This window comes from Myodes glareolus, chromosome 7 (assembly GCF_982192425.1).
Source record: "Myodes glareolus chromosome 7, mMyoGla1.1, whole genome shotgun sequence".
Lineage (NCBI taxonomy): Eukaryota > Metazoa > Chordata > Mammalia > Rodentia > Cricetidae > Myodes > Myodes glareolus.
Genome location: NC_142032.1, coordinates 14158673 through 14179934, shown reverse-complemented (window position 1 = coordinate 14179934; position 21262 = coordinate 14158673). Strand labels below are relative to the sequence as shown.

Sequence of the window (21262 nt, the reverse complement as noted above, 5' to 3'; positions counted from 1 at the left end):
GCTTTGGGAGCTGCTAGTTAGTATGTGAATGCTTAATTCCAGCTTCCTAAATAGCCTCCTTAATTCACACAGTTCTTACCCATGGCTTTTTAAACATGTAATAACATGCCATCTTTTTTTTTTTCCACTCATCAAAATCAAGTCACCAGGTCCCAATTCACCCTATCTTCTGTTTGATATCCTTGAACTTACTTTTCTGGAATGAACTTTCTTATCTGTTCTATTATGAGAAAGGAGAAATTCCAATTGCTAGTTAGTTATAATGGATCTTTATATTGTAAAAGTAGGACGTATTCAGGGCAAACAGGGTGGAATTGGTTTCAAAATGGGTTGATGGATTCATTCTGAAAATGAGTGCTTAAAAACAATGCCTGAAAATCAGTTGTCCCTGTAGATAATTATGGGATGACACAAGGCCAATTTGATGTCTCCTCAAAACCCATGGAAAGCAGCTGAGGAAAGACATGACCCAAAGACGCTGTTTCCTCCTCTGCCCCCTCCTCGGCTTCCTTCTCCCCCTCCCTTTCCTCCCTGCTCTTTAAACAAGGAGACCATCTTGCTGAAGATTCAAACTCATTCCTTTCAGGTATCTTAATTACACAAGCTTTATGCTAATTATTGTTGTTCTGCAGGTTTGGCAGCTTTACAAAAATCCCAAACGTGTGCACACAGGTTCAGAAACTTGATTTCAATGGCTTGGAGTTAAATCAGGAAGGCATTTCAGATGGTGCCGACCCATCGTCAGTAAGGCTGTCTTTTTTTTTTTAACTCTTGTGTAGCTTGTAATTTGTAGGAATTTGTTTAACTAATGTGTGGATGTGATTAGCTGCCTGCTAATCTAAAGCCCAAGTCTATATTCCTTACTATTTGGGTATGCTGACTGCTAAATGACAGACCGGAAGCCTAAGGAGTCCGAATTTTCTTAAGGGTGCTTCTCCTGCAGGTAGCACAGGCCTTCAGCAACACAGAGGCTGCATCCCCAGTACCCAGCATTCATAGATGGGTGTAGATTCAAAAGTCCTGGCAGGGCAAGGAGAAGAAAGACACTATGTCTTTGTTCCCCAAGTCTGTGGGGCAGATGCTGGAGAAGAGTTCTTTCAGTGAAATCATTTCTTGATTTAAAGGGGTGGAAACTGCCTGTTAGAAAAGGACTTCTGACTCGGAGGACGTGAGAGGTGTGGGTGCTTGACAGATGGGCAGTAAGTGTTATAGGAGAAACCTTTGGCAAGAAGCAGAGCTAATTAGAAATTGGGTTAAGGGTTTGTATTGTTAAAGGAAAAGCATCATCTTTGCTACAAATCTAAATAGCCGGGTAGAGCTCGGAGGAGCAGATAAACATAGGACCAGACCTATGTTTCTTTTCCATAAACTGTTAACTGAAGTTCTGGGGGGAAGGGGGCTACACCTACATTAAACATTCAACAGAGATGACTGACTGGTTAGAATTGGAACATAGTATTTGGGAAAACCTGAATCTGTGTTCCCAGGTAATTGTCACTATTTAGGTCCATTATAAATTATCTATTATTCCCTGTGAGGTGAGAGCTATGCTTTCGTGTCAACAATATCTATGGCAAAGATGTATTTTTCACTATAAAAAAAATAGTGAAGTCATACCAATTGTGGGCTGTCAACTTCATCATTAAGCTTGTATGTTATTTATTGATAGTACCAAACATGTAACAGAGTCAGAAAGCTAGTTAACAATATCACTGACAAGGCATATGATTTGGATGCTGGGCAGGGAACAAGAGCAATGGGTAGAATCTTGGAAGCAGGAAGGAGATGGACGAGTCTGCCCAGTAGAGTCACGGTTGTATCTCTAGTCAAGCTTTTGCAATGGCTCCGCTGCCTGCTCAGGAGCTCTCTGTCCGGCAGGTTTGACACTGCTTATAAAGGCTGATGACAGAAATCTAAGACTTTCTGTCTTTGGAGTAGAGACCTAGTGTTTTCTCCTGGCTGCTAGGGTGGTAGGAAAGAGATTCAGTTTTAGTCTAGCTCTTCGATTCTGAATTATGCTACATTTCTGGTTAACTTAAATTCATGTGTAATGTGCTACATTTTCCTCTTTTTGTTTTTTGGAGGGTCCACCACCTAACTCCCAAATAAATCACACACAGAGGCTTATTCTTAGCCATGAATGCCTGGGCTTAGCTTGGCTAGTTTCTTGCCTGCTTTTTTTGAACTATCCATTCTACCTTTTCCCTCTGTGCTTTTATCTTTCTAACTTCTGTATCTCTTACTTTCCTTCTTTCTCTGTGGCTTGCCGTGTAGCTGGGTGGCTGCCCCTGGTGTCCTCCTCTCCTTGTTCTCTTGTTCCTCTTCTTTCTTTTCTTTTCTTGGTTCGCCTTCTATTCTATTTATCCTCTGCCTGCCAGCCCCACCCTCACTCTTGGCCGTCCATCTCTTTATGAGGACCCTCAGGTGTTTGAGACAGGCAAAGTAGCCCAGCTTCACAGAGTTAAACAGATGCAGCAGAAACTAAAGTCCCCCCAGCACACGTTTGAAAACAATCCCCCCAGCACACGTTTGATCCAGTACTATATGTATCAACAAAGCTTGCCAAGGAGTGGGAGAATACATGCCAAATTGCAGTAAGATCCTAAAACGTGGAAGAGAGGCCTCTTAACTCCCATTTCCTGTTTTCTCTTCAACTAAAAAAGTCACCAAGCAGTTCATACCCTCAGGACTGAAGCAGCAGTGGGAGGCAAGGACAGACTACCGAATGGTCATGTTCATCGGCACTTCAAATAGCTTTCTATACTGTGAAATTATCACGGGAGTTGTTATCTCTCAAACTCCAAGGTGGTTAACGATGATTATAGGACAAGTTCAGTTGCTCTAGGATGCGCTGACACCTAATGCCTGTTCTTCAAATGAATTCGAGGTGACATTTCTGCATTAATAAAGGATCTGAGAAAGAGGTGGCCCCGAGCAATACCTTGATTCTCACTATCTTTTCAGTCTCTCTTCTGTCACCATGCCCCTTTGCTCACCCCACGTAGTCCATCTCCTCCGTCACCATTGTTCCTCTGACTTGACTCACTCCACTCTCTGAGGGAACAGCACCCAGCAGCAGCAGTGCATCACAGACACTTTGGCTTCTCTAGTCTACAATCGACTTGGCAAAAGCCCAGATCTGGTAGGATAAAAGGACAGGGACTTCACACAAGGGAGCTCTTTAGGGTCTTGTTCATTATTCTGCACCTTGGTTATCAGAAGCTTTCCCAGGTGCTATGTGTTGGAAAGGTTTTATCCAAGTAATAACATGACTCTCATCACCGTAACTCCTCATTCTAGGTGCCCACACCACTTAGCGAGGAGAAATCTTGGGGATGCTGAAAACAACTAAACCTTTCACCTTGGGGTTTAAAATAAAATTTCTTCATGATTACTATAGCTGAGGAGTAGTAAAAAATACGCAGAGAGGTCCCTTTGGCAAAAGAGTATTTGATACTCTCTAAAAGGAGATTAATCACACAGTTCTAATTCTCCATGAGATCTTCAGGTAACAAAGAAAGAACAAGAAACACATGGTCAATTATTCTCAACAGGAAACTTAAGAGCTGACAGAGCAATGGAACACCTCTACATCAGCAATAGGTCTATAAGGTGCCACTGGCAAGAGAAACCTAGGCAAAAATTTTTGAAGGTATTTTTCCACTTACAAACAAGTAAGAAAATATCATAGTAAATAGTTAAGAAATTTTACTATTTTTTTCTTTTGTGCTAAACATCAACTTAATCATGTGGATTTCATACAATTCTTCATACAAAAAGCTTATAATTGTAGTTTTGCAAGTGTTTATATTTCAAGGAAGAAAACCCTTTAGATACTAGCTATGTCTTCATGAGACAATTTGTGTGTGTGTGTGTGTGTGTGTGTGTGTGTGTGTGTGTATGTGTGTGTTGGGGGGGTTCTGTGAGTGTTTCTCTGTGTAACAGCTCTAGCTGTCCTGGAACTTGCTCTGTAGACCAGGATGACCTTGAACTCAGAGATCCACCTGCCTCTGCTTCTCAAGTGCTGGGATTAAAGGCACCACCTGGTTTAGGTTTTTGTTTTTAAATGCCAAAGCTGCAAGCTTAAAAGAAAAAGAAATCTACTGAAATTTTAATTGAGCTTAAAAATACCTTTATTGTTGCATGGGGAAGAAAGAGGGAGAAGGGTGGGAGGGAGAGGGAGGAAGACTACATACTATTGTTTTCTTGCACTTAAAAATGAATAATTAAACAAAAAATCATAAATTTTGTAGGTATATGTCATTATATAAAAAATCTCATAAATTTCTAGGTATATGTCATCATGCCATCAAAATAATCACAGGCTAGAATGGAGGACGCATTTTACCACTCCCTGATGAATAAAAAGACGTCAATAGTAGCCTTGGGAATTGAAGAAACTTGAAAGCAGAGAAAGCCTGACTTAGGGTGAAACTAATGACTCTTCTCCTGAGTCCAGCACAGTTCTCCCATTGTTCTCTATGGTAGGGCGAGGAGTCTTTGTTGTCGGGCTCACAAGGCAGCACCTTTACTCAGGACACTAAAAGCATGGAAACATTTCTCTAACGACACATGGAAGCTGTAAGGGGCATTTTTAGTTAGGTATCTTTTTCTCTTCAGGCTAATGTTCAAGCACAGAATCTCATGGATGACAGGCAAGCATCTTACCACAGAGCTTCTTCTTCATTTGAATAGGGGCAATTTATCCATATTCCATATCTTTTACACTAAACTAAGGAAGGCAAGTAGAATACCAACGTGGGAAGAACACTGACATGTAAAAACACACAGAGGACAGAAAGCTCATCATGGGAAGAACACTGACATGTAAAAACACACAGAGGACATAAAGGTCATCACGGGAAGAACACTGATATGTAAAAACACACAGAGGACATAAAGGTCATCACGGGAAGAACACTGACATGTAAAAACACACGGAGGACATAAAGGTCATCACGGGAAGAACACTGACATGTAAAAACACACGGAGGACATAAAGGTCATCACAGGAAGAACACTGACATGTAAAAACACACGGAGGACATAAAGGTCATCACGGGAAGAACACTGACATGTAAAAACACACGGAGGACATAAAGGTCATCACGGGAAGAACACTGATATGTAAAAACACACAGAGGACATAAAGGTCATCACGGAAAGAATACTGACATGTAAAAACACACTGAGGACATAAAGGTCTACAAATGCACAAATTTCTAAACAAACAGGTTTTTCTGAGCACTGTTCCAAGGCCCTGTGAAAGTTTGGCCAGTCTTATTTTAATACACCCTGTTCCACATAAAAACAAGTCAGAACATTTGCAAGGCAAGATGTTGTTTTCCTTTATGTAGCAAGCAAAAACAGCTCTAATATTAGGTTGTAATAATAAAAGGATTTGGGAGCAGCTGATTTTAGACCCATAAAAACAACTCACCCTTAGGCCTCAAGGCATCCAGAATATGCAGTGTACATTGTGTTTCAAGTGTCAAGACAAAGAATCACATCAAGGAGAAAGCGAGAAGAACTTGTGGGCAGAGTCATCTGTGAGCTGGTGAGCAACACCTTTATTCTGATAACATAAACTGTTGTTGGGGTCCTAAAGTCAGCACATGTTTCTTTAACATTTACGTGTGGGATTATTTATTAATAGTCATTCTCTGTTATTTATGGCTTAAGTCGTGTGGAATTCTGGAGAACACAGCACCGCTTAAAAAAAAGTTCTGTGCTTTTGAGAAGAAAAGTAAGGGATAAAAATTTACTTTAAGTTAATTAGGGAATGACGAATATGCTTGAATAAAAAAAAGCCATTAAATGTTTCTTTGGTGCTTTGAATTGTTCTAGCTGCCGCTCACAAATATCACTTAATTTCCCTGTCACTAGGAGGTAGGTATTTTCATTGACCAAACCATCAAATTGAGGCACACGGCAAATAAGACAAAACAAAACAAACAAACACAACAACAATAGAAGCACCGGGTCGCCAGGACTTGAACCTAAACAAGTAATTGCCTGCAACCGTTACAGGTCCAATCACCTCACTGTCTGGGCTCTGTATCAGTCATACTTGGCTGCTTGGGACTCTAATCACCTTTAAGACACCTTTAGCAGACGTTCGCAAAGAGAGCTGTCCCGCCTATTAAAACTTCCAAGTGACTCACAAGTTACTCAGCTGCCTTTCCCTAGTCCGACTGCTCCACCCAAGCTAGCTCGCTGGGCCGTTGCCTAGCAACAGAACATCCGGAGCACCGGATACAGGGGCGCGTTCAGGCTGTTTGTAGCCTCCCAGGGTGTAGCCGAGGAGTTTAGGTCTACACCATCCGAACTCTGGACCGACCCAGTCGACTACTCTGCTTCCTAATATTCCTTCTGCTTTCTCAGATTTGACCAAAACATGTGAGGTGCATCCGGGGTGGACACAGAGCAAAATCGAGGGGCGTGCTGGTAGGGTAAGCGGGAGATCACCGCTCTTCAACGTGCAGAGACGCCCGGGCCGACTCCCACCACGTCTGCGTCCTTACAGACCGCCCTCTTGGATCCCACCGCCAGGGAGCCGAGCGGGCCCCGCGGCTTCCGGCCCTGCCACGTCTGAGGAAAAGCCTCCGCCGTAGTGGACGCGGGGAGCCGCCGCCTTGGCGGGCGCGGAGGCGGGGTTCGCCGGCGCGCCTCCCCGCCCGAGGCCCATCCCCGGGGAGGCGGCTCGAGACCGCAGCCCATGAAGGGAAGCGGCAGGCGGACGCGCGCCCCCCTCAGGCCGGTTCTGAGGCCTAGTGCCGTCCTTCCGCGGACGCTATCCTCCGCCCTCCCCCCCCCCCCCTTGACCCCCCCCCCGCGTGCGCGCAGCTGAACCCTGGAGCGCGCCGGCCGAGCCTACCAATCACGAGCCGCGCCCGCCCGGCCCCGCCCCTGCCCGCCTTGCGGCGGCGGCTCCCGGCCCCGTGCGCAGGCGCGCGATCCGGAGCCAGACAAAGCACATCCGCCCGCGGCGGCCGAGCTAGCCAATCGTCGCCTCTCCTCCCTCGGGGCCCCGCCTTCGGGGCGTGCCTGTCTCCTGGGGCCGCTACGCTGGCTGCGGGTCTGTTGTTCCTCCGCTGTGGGCATGGCTGAGAAAGGTATTGTGCCTTCTCCCTGGGACCGGGCTGCGTGTCAGCCCCAGGGCGTCTGTGGAGCCGGTAGAGGAGCCCTCCCCGGCTGCGGCCAGGGAGCGCGGCCTCCCTGTGGTGCGGAGTAGAGGGCTTTCTGTGGAGAGGGGGCGGGGGAGGTGGCTTTCGGTGGTGGGGACGAGAGGGGAGGGGGCAAGAGTACGAGGAGGGAGGGGATGGGGGGGAGATGGGAGGGAGGGGGAGTAGATGGCTTTTTGTGGTAGGGTGGGGATGAGAGGAGGGGGAGGGGCGGGATGGATGGCTTTCTGTGGTAGGGCGGGGAGGGAGGAGGGGGCGAAGGGGGAGTGGTGGGGGCGGGGAGGGTGCGGAGGAGTTGGGGGTGAGGGAGATGGGGTTCCCGGAGGAGATGGGGCGGGAAACTGGGCGGGGGCAGGGGGAAGAGTTAGATGGGAGAGGAGATGGGGCTGGGGGAGGCTTCTACCCTGGATAAACAAACGGGCGTGGGAGCTGCTTTCTAAGGCCTCAATTCCTGGTTCTAGGCTCAAAAAGCTTTTAAGATTTAAGATGCTTACATTATTCTGACTGTATCGCTTTTATTTACGAAATTATAACAAAATTTAAAAAAATATCTTGGTTAGTTTCTCTCCTCCCTGAAGTGCAAATTTTTGGAGATACATTGCAGGAGAGCAATGAGAGTCAGTGACACACTGGCAGGTTAATTTGTCGTGCAAAAACAAAACCTTGTTTCTCCACATGCGGAGAGGTAAAGGAAAAGCTACGAAAAGGATTAGAATACATTACAGCTACGTATAATTGAAAGAAACTGCTGGCGTTTTGGTGTTTTTGTACAATAAGGAAAATTTTGTTGATAAAAATTAAGGCCAGTGTTGAGATAGTAATTTAATCACCATTAATACTTTTTCTTTTTTAGAAGGAAATCAGGAGTTTGCTTCCAAGATGGAGAACCCACCAGATTCCGCATCCACCAAGATGGAGAACCCACCAGATTCCGCATCCACCAAGATGGAGAACCCACCAGATTCCGCATCCACCAAGATGGAGAACCCACCAGATTCCGCATCCACCAAGATGGAGAACCCACCAGATTCCGCATCCACCAAGATGGAGAACCCACCAGATTCCGCATCCACCAAGATGGAGAACCCGTCAGATTCCGCATCCACCAAGATGGAGAACCCACCAGATTCCGCATCCACCAAGATGGAGAACCCATCAGATTCCGCATCCACCAAGATGGAGAACCCGTCAGATTCCGCATCCACCAAGATGGAGAACCCGTCAGATTCCGCATCCACCAAAATGGAGAACCCGTCAGATTCCGCATCCACCAAGATGGAGATCCCGTCAGATTCCGCATCCACCAAGATGGAGATCCCACCAGATTCCGCATCCACCAAGATGGAGATCCCGTCAGATTCCGCATCCACCAAGATGGAGATCCCGTCAGATTCCGCATCCACCAAAATGGAGATCCCGTCAGATTCCGCATCCACCAAGATGGAGAACCCATCAGATCTCGCATCCACCAAAATGGAGAGTGCTTCATATTCAACATTGACCAAGATGGAGATCCCATCAGATTCTGCATCCACCAAGATGGATAGCGCGTCAGATTCAGCATCGACTTTACCTGACACTCCTGAGAAGAGTGAGAATCCACCATCATCCCAAACAAATAGTTCAGGAAAACAAGTATGAAAATCTTGCTATCCACCCCCATTCTGTTTCAAAGTATTCTGGTAGTGGCAATTTTAAGGATATTGGAATGTGAATTAACGTATAGTCTTTGTTTAGTCTTTACCAGATTTTCTTGAATAAGTTGTATTCATTTTGTTGAATTTCTTGACAGGTTCTTAAGATTATTCAAATTTGATCTGTATAGTATTCCTTAGGGGACGTCTTTGATGGCAGGTCCTTTCCTAAGTCTAGAAGCATTTCTAGTGCTGGAAGGCAAATACTAGGTGCTGAATAAATACTCCTGATGACTGGGAGAAATGTCTCAGGACTATTTTAGGAAGTTAACCTTGAAGTAAGACTAAAGGAGTCTCTGGAAAATAGACATTGGTGATCTTGCTTGAGATTTGTGGAGACAGAAAAGCACCCAGCGAACCTCCTATAGAAGTGTAAAGCCTTTGTTTCTAATTGGTTGATTGATTTCAAGAGTGTTTTCCTATCCGGGCAGTGGTGGCACTCGTCTTTAATCCCAGCACTTGGAAGGCAGAGGCAGGTGGATCTCTGTGAGTTCCGAGGCCAACCTGGTCTACAAGAGCTAGTTCCAGGACAGCCAACACTATGCAGAGAAGCCCTGTCTAGAAAAACAATGTTTTCTTACCATTTTTAATTTTCTGTGTCTTTTTCAGCCTATGAGTGGAACACTTAAAGAAAGGTTAAAGAAAACAAGGGCTTCGTCTCATTCCTTTTGTAGCGTGGTGAAGCGACTTAAAGTGGAGAATGAAGAAAACGACGAGGCCATATCAGAGCCAGGAGCATCTTCCAAAGAGAAAAGCTGCTCGGAGGTCCAAGAAAGTGTGAAACGCATGGACAGTGAATCTGAGAAAGATAGCTCGGAGAGTAAAAACACACGCAAGTCTCAGTCACCTGACACTGGGTCGTCCAGCGCCCTCCAGAGTGATTCTGTGAGTGGGAATACTAGAGAAAGATTAAGGGAAGAGAAAGCAAAATTGACAAAGCAGGTTCAAGAGAAGGAAGAACTTCTTCGGAGATTAAAACTTGTCAAAATGTATAGAATAAAGGTGAGAAGAATTTTGGAACCATTGAATAATTTTTACATAAATTGCAGTAATCTCAGAATTTGGAAATCATTTGGTCTGATAAGCAAGAAACCAAATAACCAGAAAAGAAACCTAGCTTACAACAGCTTTAACTAAAGTAGAAATAATTGATTTAGAGTGAGGTAGATGAGCCCGGTCAACACAAGCTTTTGTTCAATACACATTTGAAGCTTTTTGGCTTTAATTTTCTAGCCAGTAACAAAGTTAGAAGTACACATTGTTAGGAAATTCCTGGGAACAAAAGGGATGATAGTAGAACAATAGCTTTCGGGAGTGATCCTGTATCTCTGAGTGAAACATCAGGAATTTTATTTGAGAAAACACACGATTTTAGGTTTCAGCTCCCGTAGGTTGAGGTCAGTAGAGCGTGGCTGTTTGGAAGGGTGTGACGTCTTTATCTGGATAGTTTTTGCCCATATAACACCTCATTCTTATTTGTGCTTTTGAATTTTTGACTTTTCTAAAAGTGACTGATTTTTTTTTAAGATTTAAAATATTTTTTTTTTAAAGATTTATTTATTTATTTTGTTTGCAGTGTTCTGTCTGCATGTGTACCTGCAGGCCAGAAGAGGGCACCAGATTTCATTACAGATGGTTGTGAGCCACCATGTGGTTGCTGGGAATTGAGCTCAGGACCTCTGGGAGGACAATCAGTGCTCTTAACCTCTGAGCCATCTCTCCAGCCCAAGATTTAAAATATTTTTAACTTGAGAACAGTGTGAGGTTTACAGAAAAAAACGGGAAGGTACAACATGGCATATCTTAAAAGTATAGTAGTAATACAGAAGATTCTGTATTTAATATACAAATTTAATACTTCTTTTTCCCTTAAGGTTAAGATTTGCCCAGAGGTTGCAATGCCATTTATGCCTGGGGTATTAGCATTTACATCTAGATAGGAACTAATTTAGCTGCTTTGATGGTGTAAGTTAAAACGCACGACTATCTGGTTATTGATTGACTTGTTTTTTTCTGTTTCAGAATAACGTGGCTGAGTTAGAAATGTTAATAAAGAAGTGGAGGAGGTGCAGCCAGCAGCTGCTGTATGAGCTACAGTCAGTTATGTCTGAGGACGACGAGAAACTCAGCATCACCGAGCTGATTGACTACTATGGGGTAGATGAGACCGTTGTGCACTATAATAGAAGTGAAGAGGAATTTACAGGGGTTTGAAAAGTGTGTGCTTGTTCGTTTTCTTCAGGCTTTTTTTCTCTCCCTTTTGGGGTGATGGGATCATGCCCAGGGCCTCAAAATGTGCTCTGTTTCTGAGTATATTCTTGATCCCCTACGGAATATCTGTGAGAGTGTTAATGTGAAAAGTTAAGTGTTTTAAAGGGAGGAAAGATGTAAGCTATTGTGGCTTAGAGAAAGGTATCTTGAACAGTTTAGGATACTCTGATACATAAACAAATTATAAAATGAAACTTAGTATTTTGGATATGTTTGGTAAAGAAAATATTTAAGTATTAAAAAATTAAATGATGTTTAAAAGGGAGTTTGGATAATCTGGAAACCAGGTTTAATACATTGATTTTGTGGCAAAAGGTTTTATATTCAGTGTTAAAAAGTAGTTTATTGCATGTCTAAACCTCACCTGGCCTAAATGTAACCTGCCCCTCCTGAGTTAATGAGCCTTGTCTTCAGTTGCTTAATATATCTTTTTGTCCGCTAATCTAGCAAGTAATTAAACATATATATCCACAGTTTTTCTCCAGATTGGTTTATTATTTTTCTCATTTACTCAAACGGCCATCTGTTTCTTGGGAGATTTCATACCCTTATTTCCCTTGTGGAGGTGTTATTGGTGTGAGAGATTCTCTGCAGTTGCCTTCTTAACTTCATCTGTGGTGTGAATTGGAAGCCTGCCTAAGTTAAATCACTAGGATACCTGTCAGCTGTGTGTGGAGGAGTGCCTGAAGTCAGTCCCGTTGCTGAGAATTTAGAATGAACCTAGTGGGAAAAGCGTGTTGCTGTTGCGGAGCTATACTATAACCTTGGGAGAAGCCAGGCTGCCGCCTTTAAGTATAGCAGGTCTGTACACACTGGTAGATGGAGAGAGACCCTTGTGGGTCAGTGTCTTCCCTGTGCTATTTGCCAATTAATTCCTGAAACCCTCATGATTTCTGCTTTGGGGTCTAGAAAAAGTATTTATTAGTTTGTAAGGGGCTGCTGTTCTCGAGCCCTCTAAGAACTTAACTTTCAGCCACCACCTCCCGCCATTTCCATTTGATCTAGATCTCTTGGTGTTTGATGCAACAGGGGACTCAAACCTGTCACACCCCCAACTACCACATACCATGTAAATTTCCTCTTGTGAGTCTAATCTTCCAGTACATAAGGCCATGCTATGCTTGACCTAACTAACTGTATCACTTGTTGGTAATGCATTGTAAAATACTATGCACATAATTGCTGTTCAGCAGAAGCTGAGAGGTGTTGGCCCCGTGAACAGTATCCACAGATGAGGTAGAGTGCTGCACCCTTCCGAAGCACCTACCCACTAAACACAATTTAGCAAGAGTCCTCCAAGCCCAGCTCAGGCCTCAAAACCTGAGGCAGCTGAGGAAGGACCACACCTAGAGTGGTGATAAAACAAATGGCATGGGCTGTTTGGTCTATAGCGACCAGAATTAGCCAGTGGAATTGAGGCCATTGTCTGTTAGCTAATGGAGCATCTAGGCAACTGATCTAACACTTAAATTAGTGTCATGACATTTATACTACTAGAAAAGAAAAAAGCCAGGTGTAGTGTATTGATGGTTGACTCTGCAATCCCATGCTCAGTGCCTGTGCCTCTTACCTTACACCCGCTCTGGGTTCCATCTGCGTGCCTCTCAGAAAATCCTGTCTCAGAAATGTTACCAGGGGTGAATTCTCTGCTAAATCAGTTAAATGGACTCTTTGTCGTTATAGTTGTGAGGAAACTCAGCAAGATGCTGTTGGCCCTGCTCTTCACCTTATCCCATGAAGCACTGGGCACTAAGGGAGTAATCAATTGAACCACCTTGATGGTTTTTTCTACTTCACATCTGTGATAGAAGGTAGTTTTTAATCTTTTTGTCTTTTTATTGAAAATAGCTTTCTTTCCCTCATATTTGATTGCAGTTTCTCTTCTCTCTACTTCCAGTCACCCCTCTCCCATACAGATCCACCCCCTTTCTCTTCTTTCCACTTCCAGTGCACCCACCCCTCTGCCATACAGATCCACCCCCTTTCTATCATTAGAAAACTAAAACAGGCTTCTAGGGAAAATAATAAAGTTTAAGATAAAACTAATAACACTCTGGAATAGGGCAAAACAAAGTGAACATTTTTATTTGAGGTAGACTCATGTAGCCTAGGCTGGCAGCCAATCTCATAATCCTTGGGGAGTACCCTCCTAAATGAAAGATTTTTTTGGTTGCTCTTTTGCTTTATCTGTTTCAGTATATATTAGGTATAGTGTTGTGCATTAAGCTTAAATTTGGAATTTTTTTTTTTTTTTTTTGAGACAAGGTTTATAGCTTTGGTGCCTGTACTGGAACTAGCTCTTGTAGACCAGGCTGGCCTCGAACTCCCAGAGATCTGCCTGCCTCTGCCTCCCGAGTGCTGGGATTAAAGGCCCACCGCCTAGCTTAAATTTAGATTTTTAAATTGCAGAAAAGTGAAGCATAGACCTCACTTGCAGACTATGATAAATGATCCTGATGCAGCCATTTTGGAATACAGCAGACTGCAAACTGTGGAAGGGTGAGTGGATTTTTGTTTGCCAGAGTCTTATTACAGAATTAGTATCATCTACATGAGTAGAATGAACTATTTCAAGGAAATGAACACTTGTTTGCTGAACCCTGCTAGGGTGAAAAATGAGTTCTGCTACATTAGGTAAGGAAAATTAAAAATTTCCAAAAAATTAACAGATTTTTTTATAAGCTTATGTCTTGGGAAAAATGATTTGCTTTTGTTTAATTGGTAAAGCTTCCAAAATTCTGGTAATTTTAACAAAATAAATCTTGAGTGTTTTCTGGCTGAAAAACACTGTTCTTGAATGAATACAAATATACAAATGGTATTTTACTCATTTATTTATGTAGGACAAATAGTTGTATACTGATTAACCTAAACTTAATTTATTAAAAATGTGCAGCTAAGAGGTAACCTACTTAAATTCCGTGATACAAGAGAGAAAGTCGTTTTTATCTAAGTGACACTATTTTGGAGTAACTAGTTTGCCTCCTGCTCTGGTTGGTGTTCTACATGGGAACAAGAGCAGGGAATGTTTTCATCCTTAGCCTTTCAACTTCAGCCTGCAGTATTGAAATCTGCTCAGCTTGCTGCTTGGAGATGTACGTCAGCTTCTGTTTTTTCAGCAGGTTTCCATACCGTTCTTTGGCAATCTTTTCACAAGTCAGCTTAGACCCTAATCCAGATATGGAGAAAGGAATTAGTTGAGTTATTGCCAACACTTTGAGTACAGAAGCAACACCTAAGATCATGTGTGAAAGAGATGCTGGTAGCTTTTTGCTTGCTTTCAGATAACAAGGCTGCTGCTGGTAAAAATACCTACCAATTACCTTTGACTGAAGAAGAAAACCCTCACCCATTTCATTGCAGATGTCTTGTCTCTCGGAGACAGCCACTAGTTCTTCCCGCAGATTGCAGCTCAGCATGTAATTTGCTATGTCTTTCTGATTACTGTATCTTCCCAATTTTTTAATTAATTTTTTGCAGTTTTCTACGTTCTTCCTGTGAGTCTGAAAATTTTGTTCCCATGAAACCCCAAAAACAAATTTGAAAAAAGTTACATTTGGACTTTGAAAATATTTTATCATCACTGAGATAACATACTATATCCCTAGTGTCTGTTGTAGGGTATGTCTTTTTTTTTGTTAAAAGACAGAATGTTAATACTATACTTTAGAAACAAATTTATACTGTCACATTTAAAAACCTTTGCTTCCATTTTACATGTTATCCAGTAAAACCGATTTTGTTATTCAGATATACAAAGAGGAAAAGTTCAAAATGCCAGGGAAACTGTCAGTTTTTGTGTGGCTCAGATCTAACTAATGTAAAAGCAAACCCACATTCATCTACATGTATACCCAGATATTGATCCTAATATCCAGAGAAATGGTGTAGTCTGCAAAGTCAGCCTTCCGGGACCTCAAGTTGTCATGAACATCAGTAAGTTATCAACTTTCTCTTAGGTTCTGTCTGAGTTCATGGCTGAATTATTTGCCCACACAATTCACAGATGTTTCCATTCTAATGATTGAAATGCTTAAGACTGACCTTATCTATAACATTAATTGTTTGCTCCATTATTCCAATCTGAACAGCAATCAGATTCTCGTAGTTTGGTTCGTTTAGGTACTTTAAGAAGGGGAAAAAAGATATACATGTAAAGATAATTTATTTCTTTTAGTATGTAACTATGAGTGGTTTTGAAAATGATAGTTTCATAATGAATATCAGATGTTAAGACTGATTTGGCCTTTGTGCAATGATAGTTACTTGTATTTAACTATCAGCAGACTCACCTATGTGCTATTTTTACTTACATTTCTTCATTCAGTGTCTCGCTTGGGTCACATTAATCATGTTCTAATTAAAGATACCAAAGTAGATACAAAGACAAACATGACCTAGCTAGCCTTCAAGGAAAAGAAAACACATACAAATAATTGATTACCAGGCGGTATGTCAAGTGTTAGCAAATTCAAAGGCAGTTTATGATGGAGTGGAATTTCTCTAGGCTTGGGCAATCAAGAAAGGCTGTTGAAGAAAGTGGTATAAGTTAAAACTTGATAAACTGGGTAGATAGGACAGAAGGAGGGAAAGGGCAAGGAACAGAGGAAGGGAAGAAATAGGAGGAGGAGGAAGAAGATGTTTCGGGTTGAAGAGCCAGTGTGAGAAAAGGTGAACCATCTGGGCGCTTGGGGGATTGCTCAGTTGATAGATGCTTGCTGCATGAAGATCTGTGTGCGAATTCTCAGCACTCATGTGAGGCTCTAACCCAGCACTAGGCCCTGGAGCTGGCTACTCAGCCAGTCTAGTTGAATTATGAGGAACATTCCTGAGAAAGACATCTAATGTTGATCCCTAGCCTCCATACACACCCACCTCCCTCCCTCCTTTTCTCCCTCCCTCCCTTCCTCCCTCCCTCTCTTTCTTTCATTTAAGAATACTGATGGATAAGAGGCATAGTGATATCTGTTCCTCTTATTTGCCCTAAAAGCAAGTTGAAAGACACTGTCCACCATTAAGGACTTCTTAATGTATTTGGTAGTTAGAGTATTGTTTAAAATATTTGGGCAGGGCACTGATGTTGCTCGAATCAAGTAGGACCTCAGTATGGCAGCAGTATACAGATAACTAAAGCACCACCTCAGGTCAAAGCAGTGGCAGAAACGGGAGGTAAAGAAAAGAACTAGCCAAACTGGGATAGACACCCAAGCTGACTCAATTTTAAGTCAGAGTGAGTCTCTAGAGAGAAGAGGAATAAGCAAATTAAGAAAAGAGCCATGAAATTAGCAAATTAAACCTCTGTAAGTAAAAGAACTCGTGTGTTTACGGATCTATTGGGAACATACCTGGCTTGGAATATACTTGTTGTCAGGGGGCTTCCTACTAAGTGACCATTTATGAACAAATGAATGAATGAATGAGATGGACGCGGGGGCGGGGAGACGGGCGCCTTGCCTTTTGACGATCTCGCGAGAAGAACAGCGTCTGGATGTCCCAGGCCTTCTGATTCAGATCTTCCATTTCCATCTCCATTTTCTTATGTTCCCACTCGATCAGATAGATGCCTTTGTGGACTTCTTTACTTTCCACCATGCTGGCAACTTTCTTTTGTCCTTGAGCCTGAAAAAGTCCATCAGCAGTCACGCTGACTGTATATTCAGAACTGAAGCTGGTTTCTGTGGCTCAGTCTGTAACCTGACTGTGAAACCTCCATGTCTTCGCATTGATTCTCTGGATAAAGCATTGGCTAACATGGCTAGGCATACCAGCATCAACCTGGTAGCTAGCAGTAAAGGAAACAGTCAGATATGACACTTAAAACACTCTACTATTTTGTACTTCACTTGGAATACGGATATTCAATATATTCATATTAGGTTATGTATTCATATATTCAATAGTCGTGTATTCGTATAGGTTACTTAAGAACCTATATGAAATTCAGGGATATTTTAAAGTAAACATTTAAATTAATTAAATATTAAATGCATTAAATTTTATCAAATAAAGTATTCAGTTATTATTTAATATTATGTTTAATATTTAACATCTCAATGTATTATCAATAAAATTAAGGAACATCAATATAAATTATTTATTTAAATTAAAAATTGTCCTAAGATTACTAAAATGAAATTACTTTGTCTCTAAAATGAATTTATAGCCACATGTGGTAGCTTCTACCTGTTATTCTAGGACTTGGGAGGCTATGACAGGAAGATTGTCCCCAGTATGAGGTAAACTTTGATCACATAATAAGTTCCAGGCCAGTCTGGACTGTCTTGTCAATCAGTTGATCAGTTTATATAAGAGTCCCACCAGTTACCACTTTTCATTCTTTCTCTTTTTATTCCCTTTCCAAACTCTAGCTTTTTGAGTGTATGCCACTAAGCCGCTCCCCACTGCGTCCTACCCTTCTATTATTTTCCTCTTTTGGTCATAACCTGGTTTCTGAACTCCTTGGATTTCCTACCTTTAATGACCCTTTAAAACTGTATTTCAGTCACCTTAACCCCATGCTCTCACAACTTCATCTGGCTGTCAGCAGCTCAAACATTTTAAAGTTGAAGCATTTCTCTGCTGGGAGAGCACATTGGCCCAGTAGAAGGCATGCTACGTTTATGCTTGGGTTGCTGCAACCAGAGAGGTTGCTGTCGGCATCTGGTGAGCGGAGGTCAGGATGGTGCCAAGCAGCCTACAAAGCACAGGGCAGCCTCCATGGAAAACAGTCTGCCCCTACCCCCGACATCAAGGGTGCTAAGGCTGGGAGCCACTGTTCCGGTGTTGTGGGATTTACTTTACTTCCCCATGTCCTGTGACCCCACCCTCAACCCTCTCCTGAGATTACTCCTGTCAAGTAGTTGACACTGTGCACACATCTCTACCTACTCCTTGGAATCTTTGTTCTTGGGGTGTCTAGGGGATAGTACCCTCGTTTTCTCTACTGCTGTACTAGGAGCTCCTCCATCTTGCCTGGTTCCCTCTGTGCTGCACCTTTTAGAGCTCAATTGGAGGTGCAGACACAAACCCACCAGTTTTGGTTTACCTTGCTTCCTAGGTTGTCTTGAGCAATGTCTCTCCTGGTTTAAATGGCCTGTAAGTGGATATCTGTAGTAATAGTCCACATGCAGCTATTAACATGTGCTCTACAGAGAGCGCATCTCAACTCTCGACTTTGTCAAGTTGGACATTCCACTGGAATGTTTTAAATACATCTCAAATTAACCAAGGCCAAAACTCTTCACTCTAGGACTTCAGCCAAAGTCACAGTCGTCCAGTCTTTTCCACCATCAGTTAGTGATCCTATAATCTATTCAGCTGCTCAACATACAATTTAAATCATTTAAAGGTTTTTCTGCTGGGCTGTGGTGGCACATGCCTTTAATCCCAGCACTGGAGAGACAAAGGTAGGTAGAACTCTGAGTTTGAGGCCAGCCTGGTCGACAGAGCAAGTTCCAGGAGAGGCTCCAAAGTTACGCAGAGAAACCCTGTCTTGAAAAGCTAAAATAAATAAATAAAATAATAAAAAAAATTCTGAGACAAGATCTTGGTATGTGATCCAGTCTGGCATTGAACTTGTATCTTTTAGAAACCAAGCAGAAAAGGAGGAAAACCCACCACAAAACCTGTCAGCCAAGAATTTAAAAGTCTTGAAGTTACAGAAGCCGTGTTTCAGAAATGAAAGCTGGCCCTGTAGTCTGGCTGCTCAGGAGGTGGAAGGATCCCAAGTTTCAGGTCAGCCTAGGCAATGTAGCCAGACCTTGTCTCAAAAAACTTAACATAGGTGTGGAATATTTTTAAATGAAAGACAAACAAGACATTTTGAGATGTGCTATTTGGGTGGAGAGCATCCATTGTTAGTGGACTTCATCTGTAAGAGATGCTAAAGGAAGTCCTTCAAACTGGAATAAGAGAAGAAACACAAAGCAAAAGCGATAAAAAAAATACTGCCTAGGAATATGAATACAGATGTAAATGTAAAATCCAGTCAGGCACCTAATTCTCCTTTTCTCTCATAATCAAAGACAAGGCACACCACAGTCACCATGGATCAGTGATGATGAGTGCATTCTGTGGAAGGGCAGCGAACCCAGCGCAGGGGGAGGGGCAGAGCGTTGGGAGAGCAGAACTTTGGATATTGCTAAAGCTAAGTTGTTATTAATTCAAATTTTCTTGTTACACAGTTAGGGAAAAAGAGAGCCTGCATCAAGAATTTAAATTTATGTGCCAGAAAAAGAACAAGCTAACATAAAAGCTGGCAGGAAGCTAGAGTAAAATGGAGATAAGTGAAATAGAAAATAGGAAAACGAGAGTCCATGAAACTCAAAGTTGGTCCTTTGGAAAAAAAATAGATTATATACTGAGAGTTATATAAACAGTATATAAGCTAAGATATAGTAGAATGGACATTTAGCCTCACTATCTAGAATTTTACGTCCTTTAGAATTATCTAGGGAGATTTTAAAAAATATGTACATGCTGGGCACATTTACAAATTTCTACGGGTGATTCTAATGGCAGCTACTGAGACGAAGCACTGATGTAACTGAATTAAAGTTACTGTCTTAGTCAGGTTACCATTGTTGTGATGAAATACCATGACTAATGCCAACTTGGGGAGGAAAGAATTTATTTAATTTATGGTTCCTCATTAGTGTTCATCATCTAAGGATATAAGGACAGAAACTCAAGCGGGGCAGGATCCTGGAGGCAGGAGCTGACTCAGAGGCCATGGAGGGGTGCTGCTTACTGGCTTGCTCCTCGTGGCTTGTTCAGCCTGCTTTCTTATAGACCTGGACCATCACCCCAGAGATGGCCCCACCCGCAATGGCTGGACCCTCCCCCATCAGTCGCTAATTAAGAAAATGCCCTACAGGCTTGCTACAGCCTGATCTTGTGAAGGCATTTTCCCAGTCGAGAATCACTCTCTCCACTGACTCCAGCTTATGTCGAGTTGACATAAAACTAGTTAGCACACTTACCATGGAAACGAGACCCACTATAAAACATTTTATGTAAAAGGTAACATGTTCAAAAATGATAATTACCCGAATCACAGCATTCAAGTCTTCAATTATGCTCTTATTGATGAGAATTGCATCAGAATATTCCAGAGTCAGCTGGAAATTCTCCAGTTCTACTTGTCCTTGTTTAAGAAGAATTTGTATTGTCAAGTTCACCTGGAATCTCACTTTCTCGTCCTGTAATCTAAATGGAAAAAGATTTCAAAAGAAGTATTTATAGTATATTGAGGCTTCAAACTTCACTTATTATTTGAGAAATGAACTCCTAACCAACCCAGGGAATGCTCCCTGAGTGGCATGAAGACTGTTTCCCCAAAGACACCATTCCTAGAAGTCCCTTTAGGGGCCTCCTCACTTGATCTGGAATTTGAATTGGATTGCTCAAACAACAGTAGGGACAGAATTAGTCACACACTTTCATTGTAAGGAAAAATCTGTAGTTTTGATTGTAATGAAAGGAATTTTAAAATGAAGTAGAAATACTTTGAAAGGCAAGTCTTTTAAAATTATGACTTTATTGGTTTGTTTGGGGTTTTTTGTTGTTTTATTTTTTATTTTTATTTATTTATATTTTTGAGACAGGGTTTCCTCTGTGTAACAGTCCCGGCTGTTCTGGAACTCACTTTATAGACCAGGCTGGCCTCAAGCTCATGGAGATCTGCCTCCCTCTGCCTCCGGAGTGCTGGGATTAAAGGTGTGCCCACCACACTTGGCAATTTTATTGGTCTTTGATAATATAGCAGCAATATTAAGTCTATATACTAATTATCAAATCTATTGCCTACTTTGTATTCCCCCAATAACTTAGATCTAGAAATGATGTATACTGATGAATTTGGGAGCATCTCTGAAGTATTTATTCATGTGGGTTATACATACGACATTTCTGAAGCAAAGACTTCTATACAAAGCACTCAGTAAAAACCACCATGAAGAAAAACACAAACCTGGTGGATGTTTATGGAGAAACTTGTTTGGAAATCTGCTTGGTTCCACTCAGTCTTGAGCCTGGAATTCTCCTCTGGCAGAGTCAGGCTCTTTGTGTTTTTATGTGATGGGCAGATTTACACAAAATTCTATGATTTCCCCC

The 21262-nt window shown here is 42.2% G+C and overlaps 2 protein-coding genes across 5 annotated transcripts in view; one reads left to right on the top strand and one right to left on the bottom strand.

The window, feature by feature from the left end:
- The first annotated feature begins 6960 nt into the window (after positions 1-6960).
- Sfr1 (SWI5 dependent homologous recombination repair protein 1) lies at positions 6961-11622 on the top strand. Its single transcript, XM_087907823.1, has 4 exons — positions 6961-7115; positions 8038-8819; positions 9488-9880; positions 10901-11622. Exons 1-4 carry the CDS (start codon positions 7103-7105, stop codon positions 11090-11092), a joined length of 1380 nt encoding a protein of 459 aa, XP_087763949.1. The 5' UTR covers positions 6961-7102; the 3' UTR covers positions 11093-11622.
- Positions 11623-13965: 2343 nt separating this feature from the next.
- Cfap43 (cilia and flagella associated protein 43) overlaps positions 13966-21262 on the bottom strand; it is a 91567-nt gene continuing 84270 nt past the window's right edge. For 3 of the 4 annotated variants that reach the window (XM_087907822.1, XM_087907819.1, XM_087907820.1), the window contains 5 exons: positions 20197-20356; positions 16604-16768; positions 15194-15274; positions 14499-14652; positions 13966-14318 (listed from right to left, as the gene is read on the bottom strand). In XM_087907822.1, coding sequence (XP_087763948.1) covers positions 14152-14318; positions 14499-14652; positions 15194-15274; positions 16604-16768; positions 20197-20356 — 727 coding nt within the window. In that variant the 3' untranslated portion in view covers positions 13966-14151. The remainder of the gene's footprint in view (positions 14319-14498; positions 14653-15193; positions 15275-16603; positions 16769-20196; positions 20357-21262) is intronic. The other variant, XM_087907821.1, reaches the window with a different exon arrangement.

What these genes read in the sequence shown, in the direction of transcription:
- Sfr1 (XM_087907823.1), top strand. An exon ending in CAAATAGTTCAGGAAAACAA is followed by an intron (nt 8,820 to 9,487) that starts GTATGAAAATCT and finishes TGTCTTTTTCAG; the next exon opens with CCTATGAGTGGAACACTTAA. An exon ending in TCAAAATGTATAGAATAAAG is followed by an intron (nt 9,881 to 10,900) that starts GTGAGAAGAATT and finishes TTTCTGTTTCAG; the next exon opens with AATAACGTGGCTGAGTTAGA.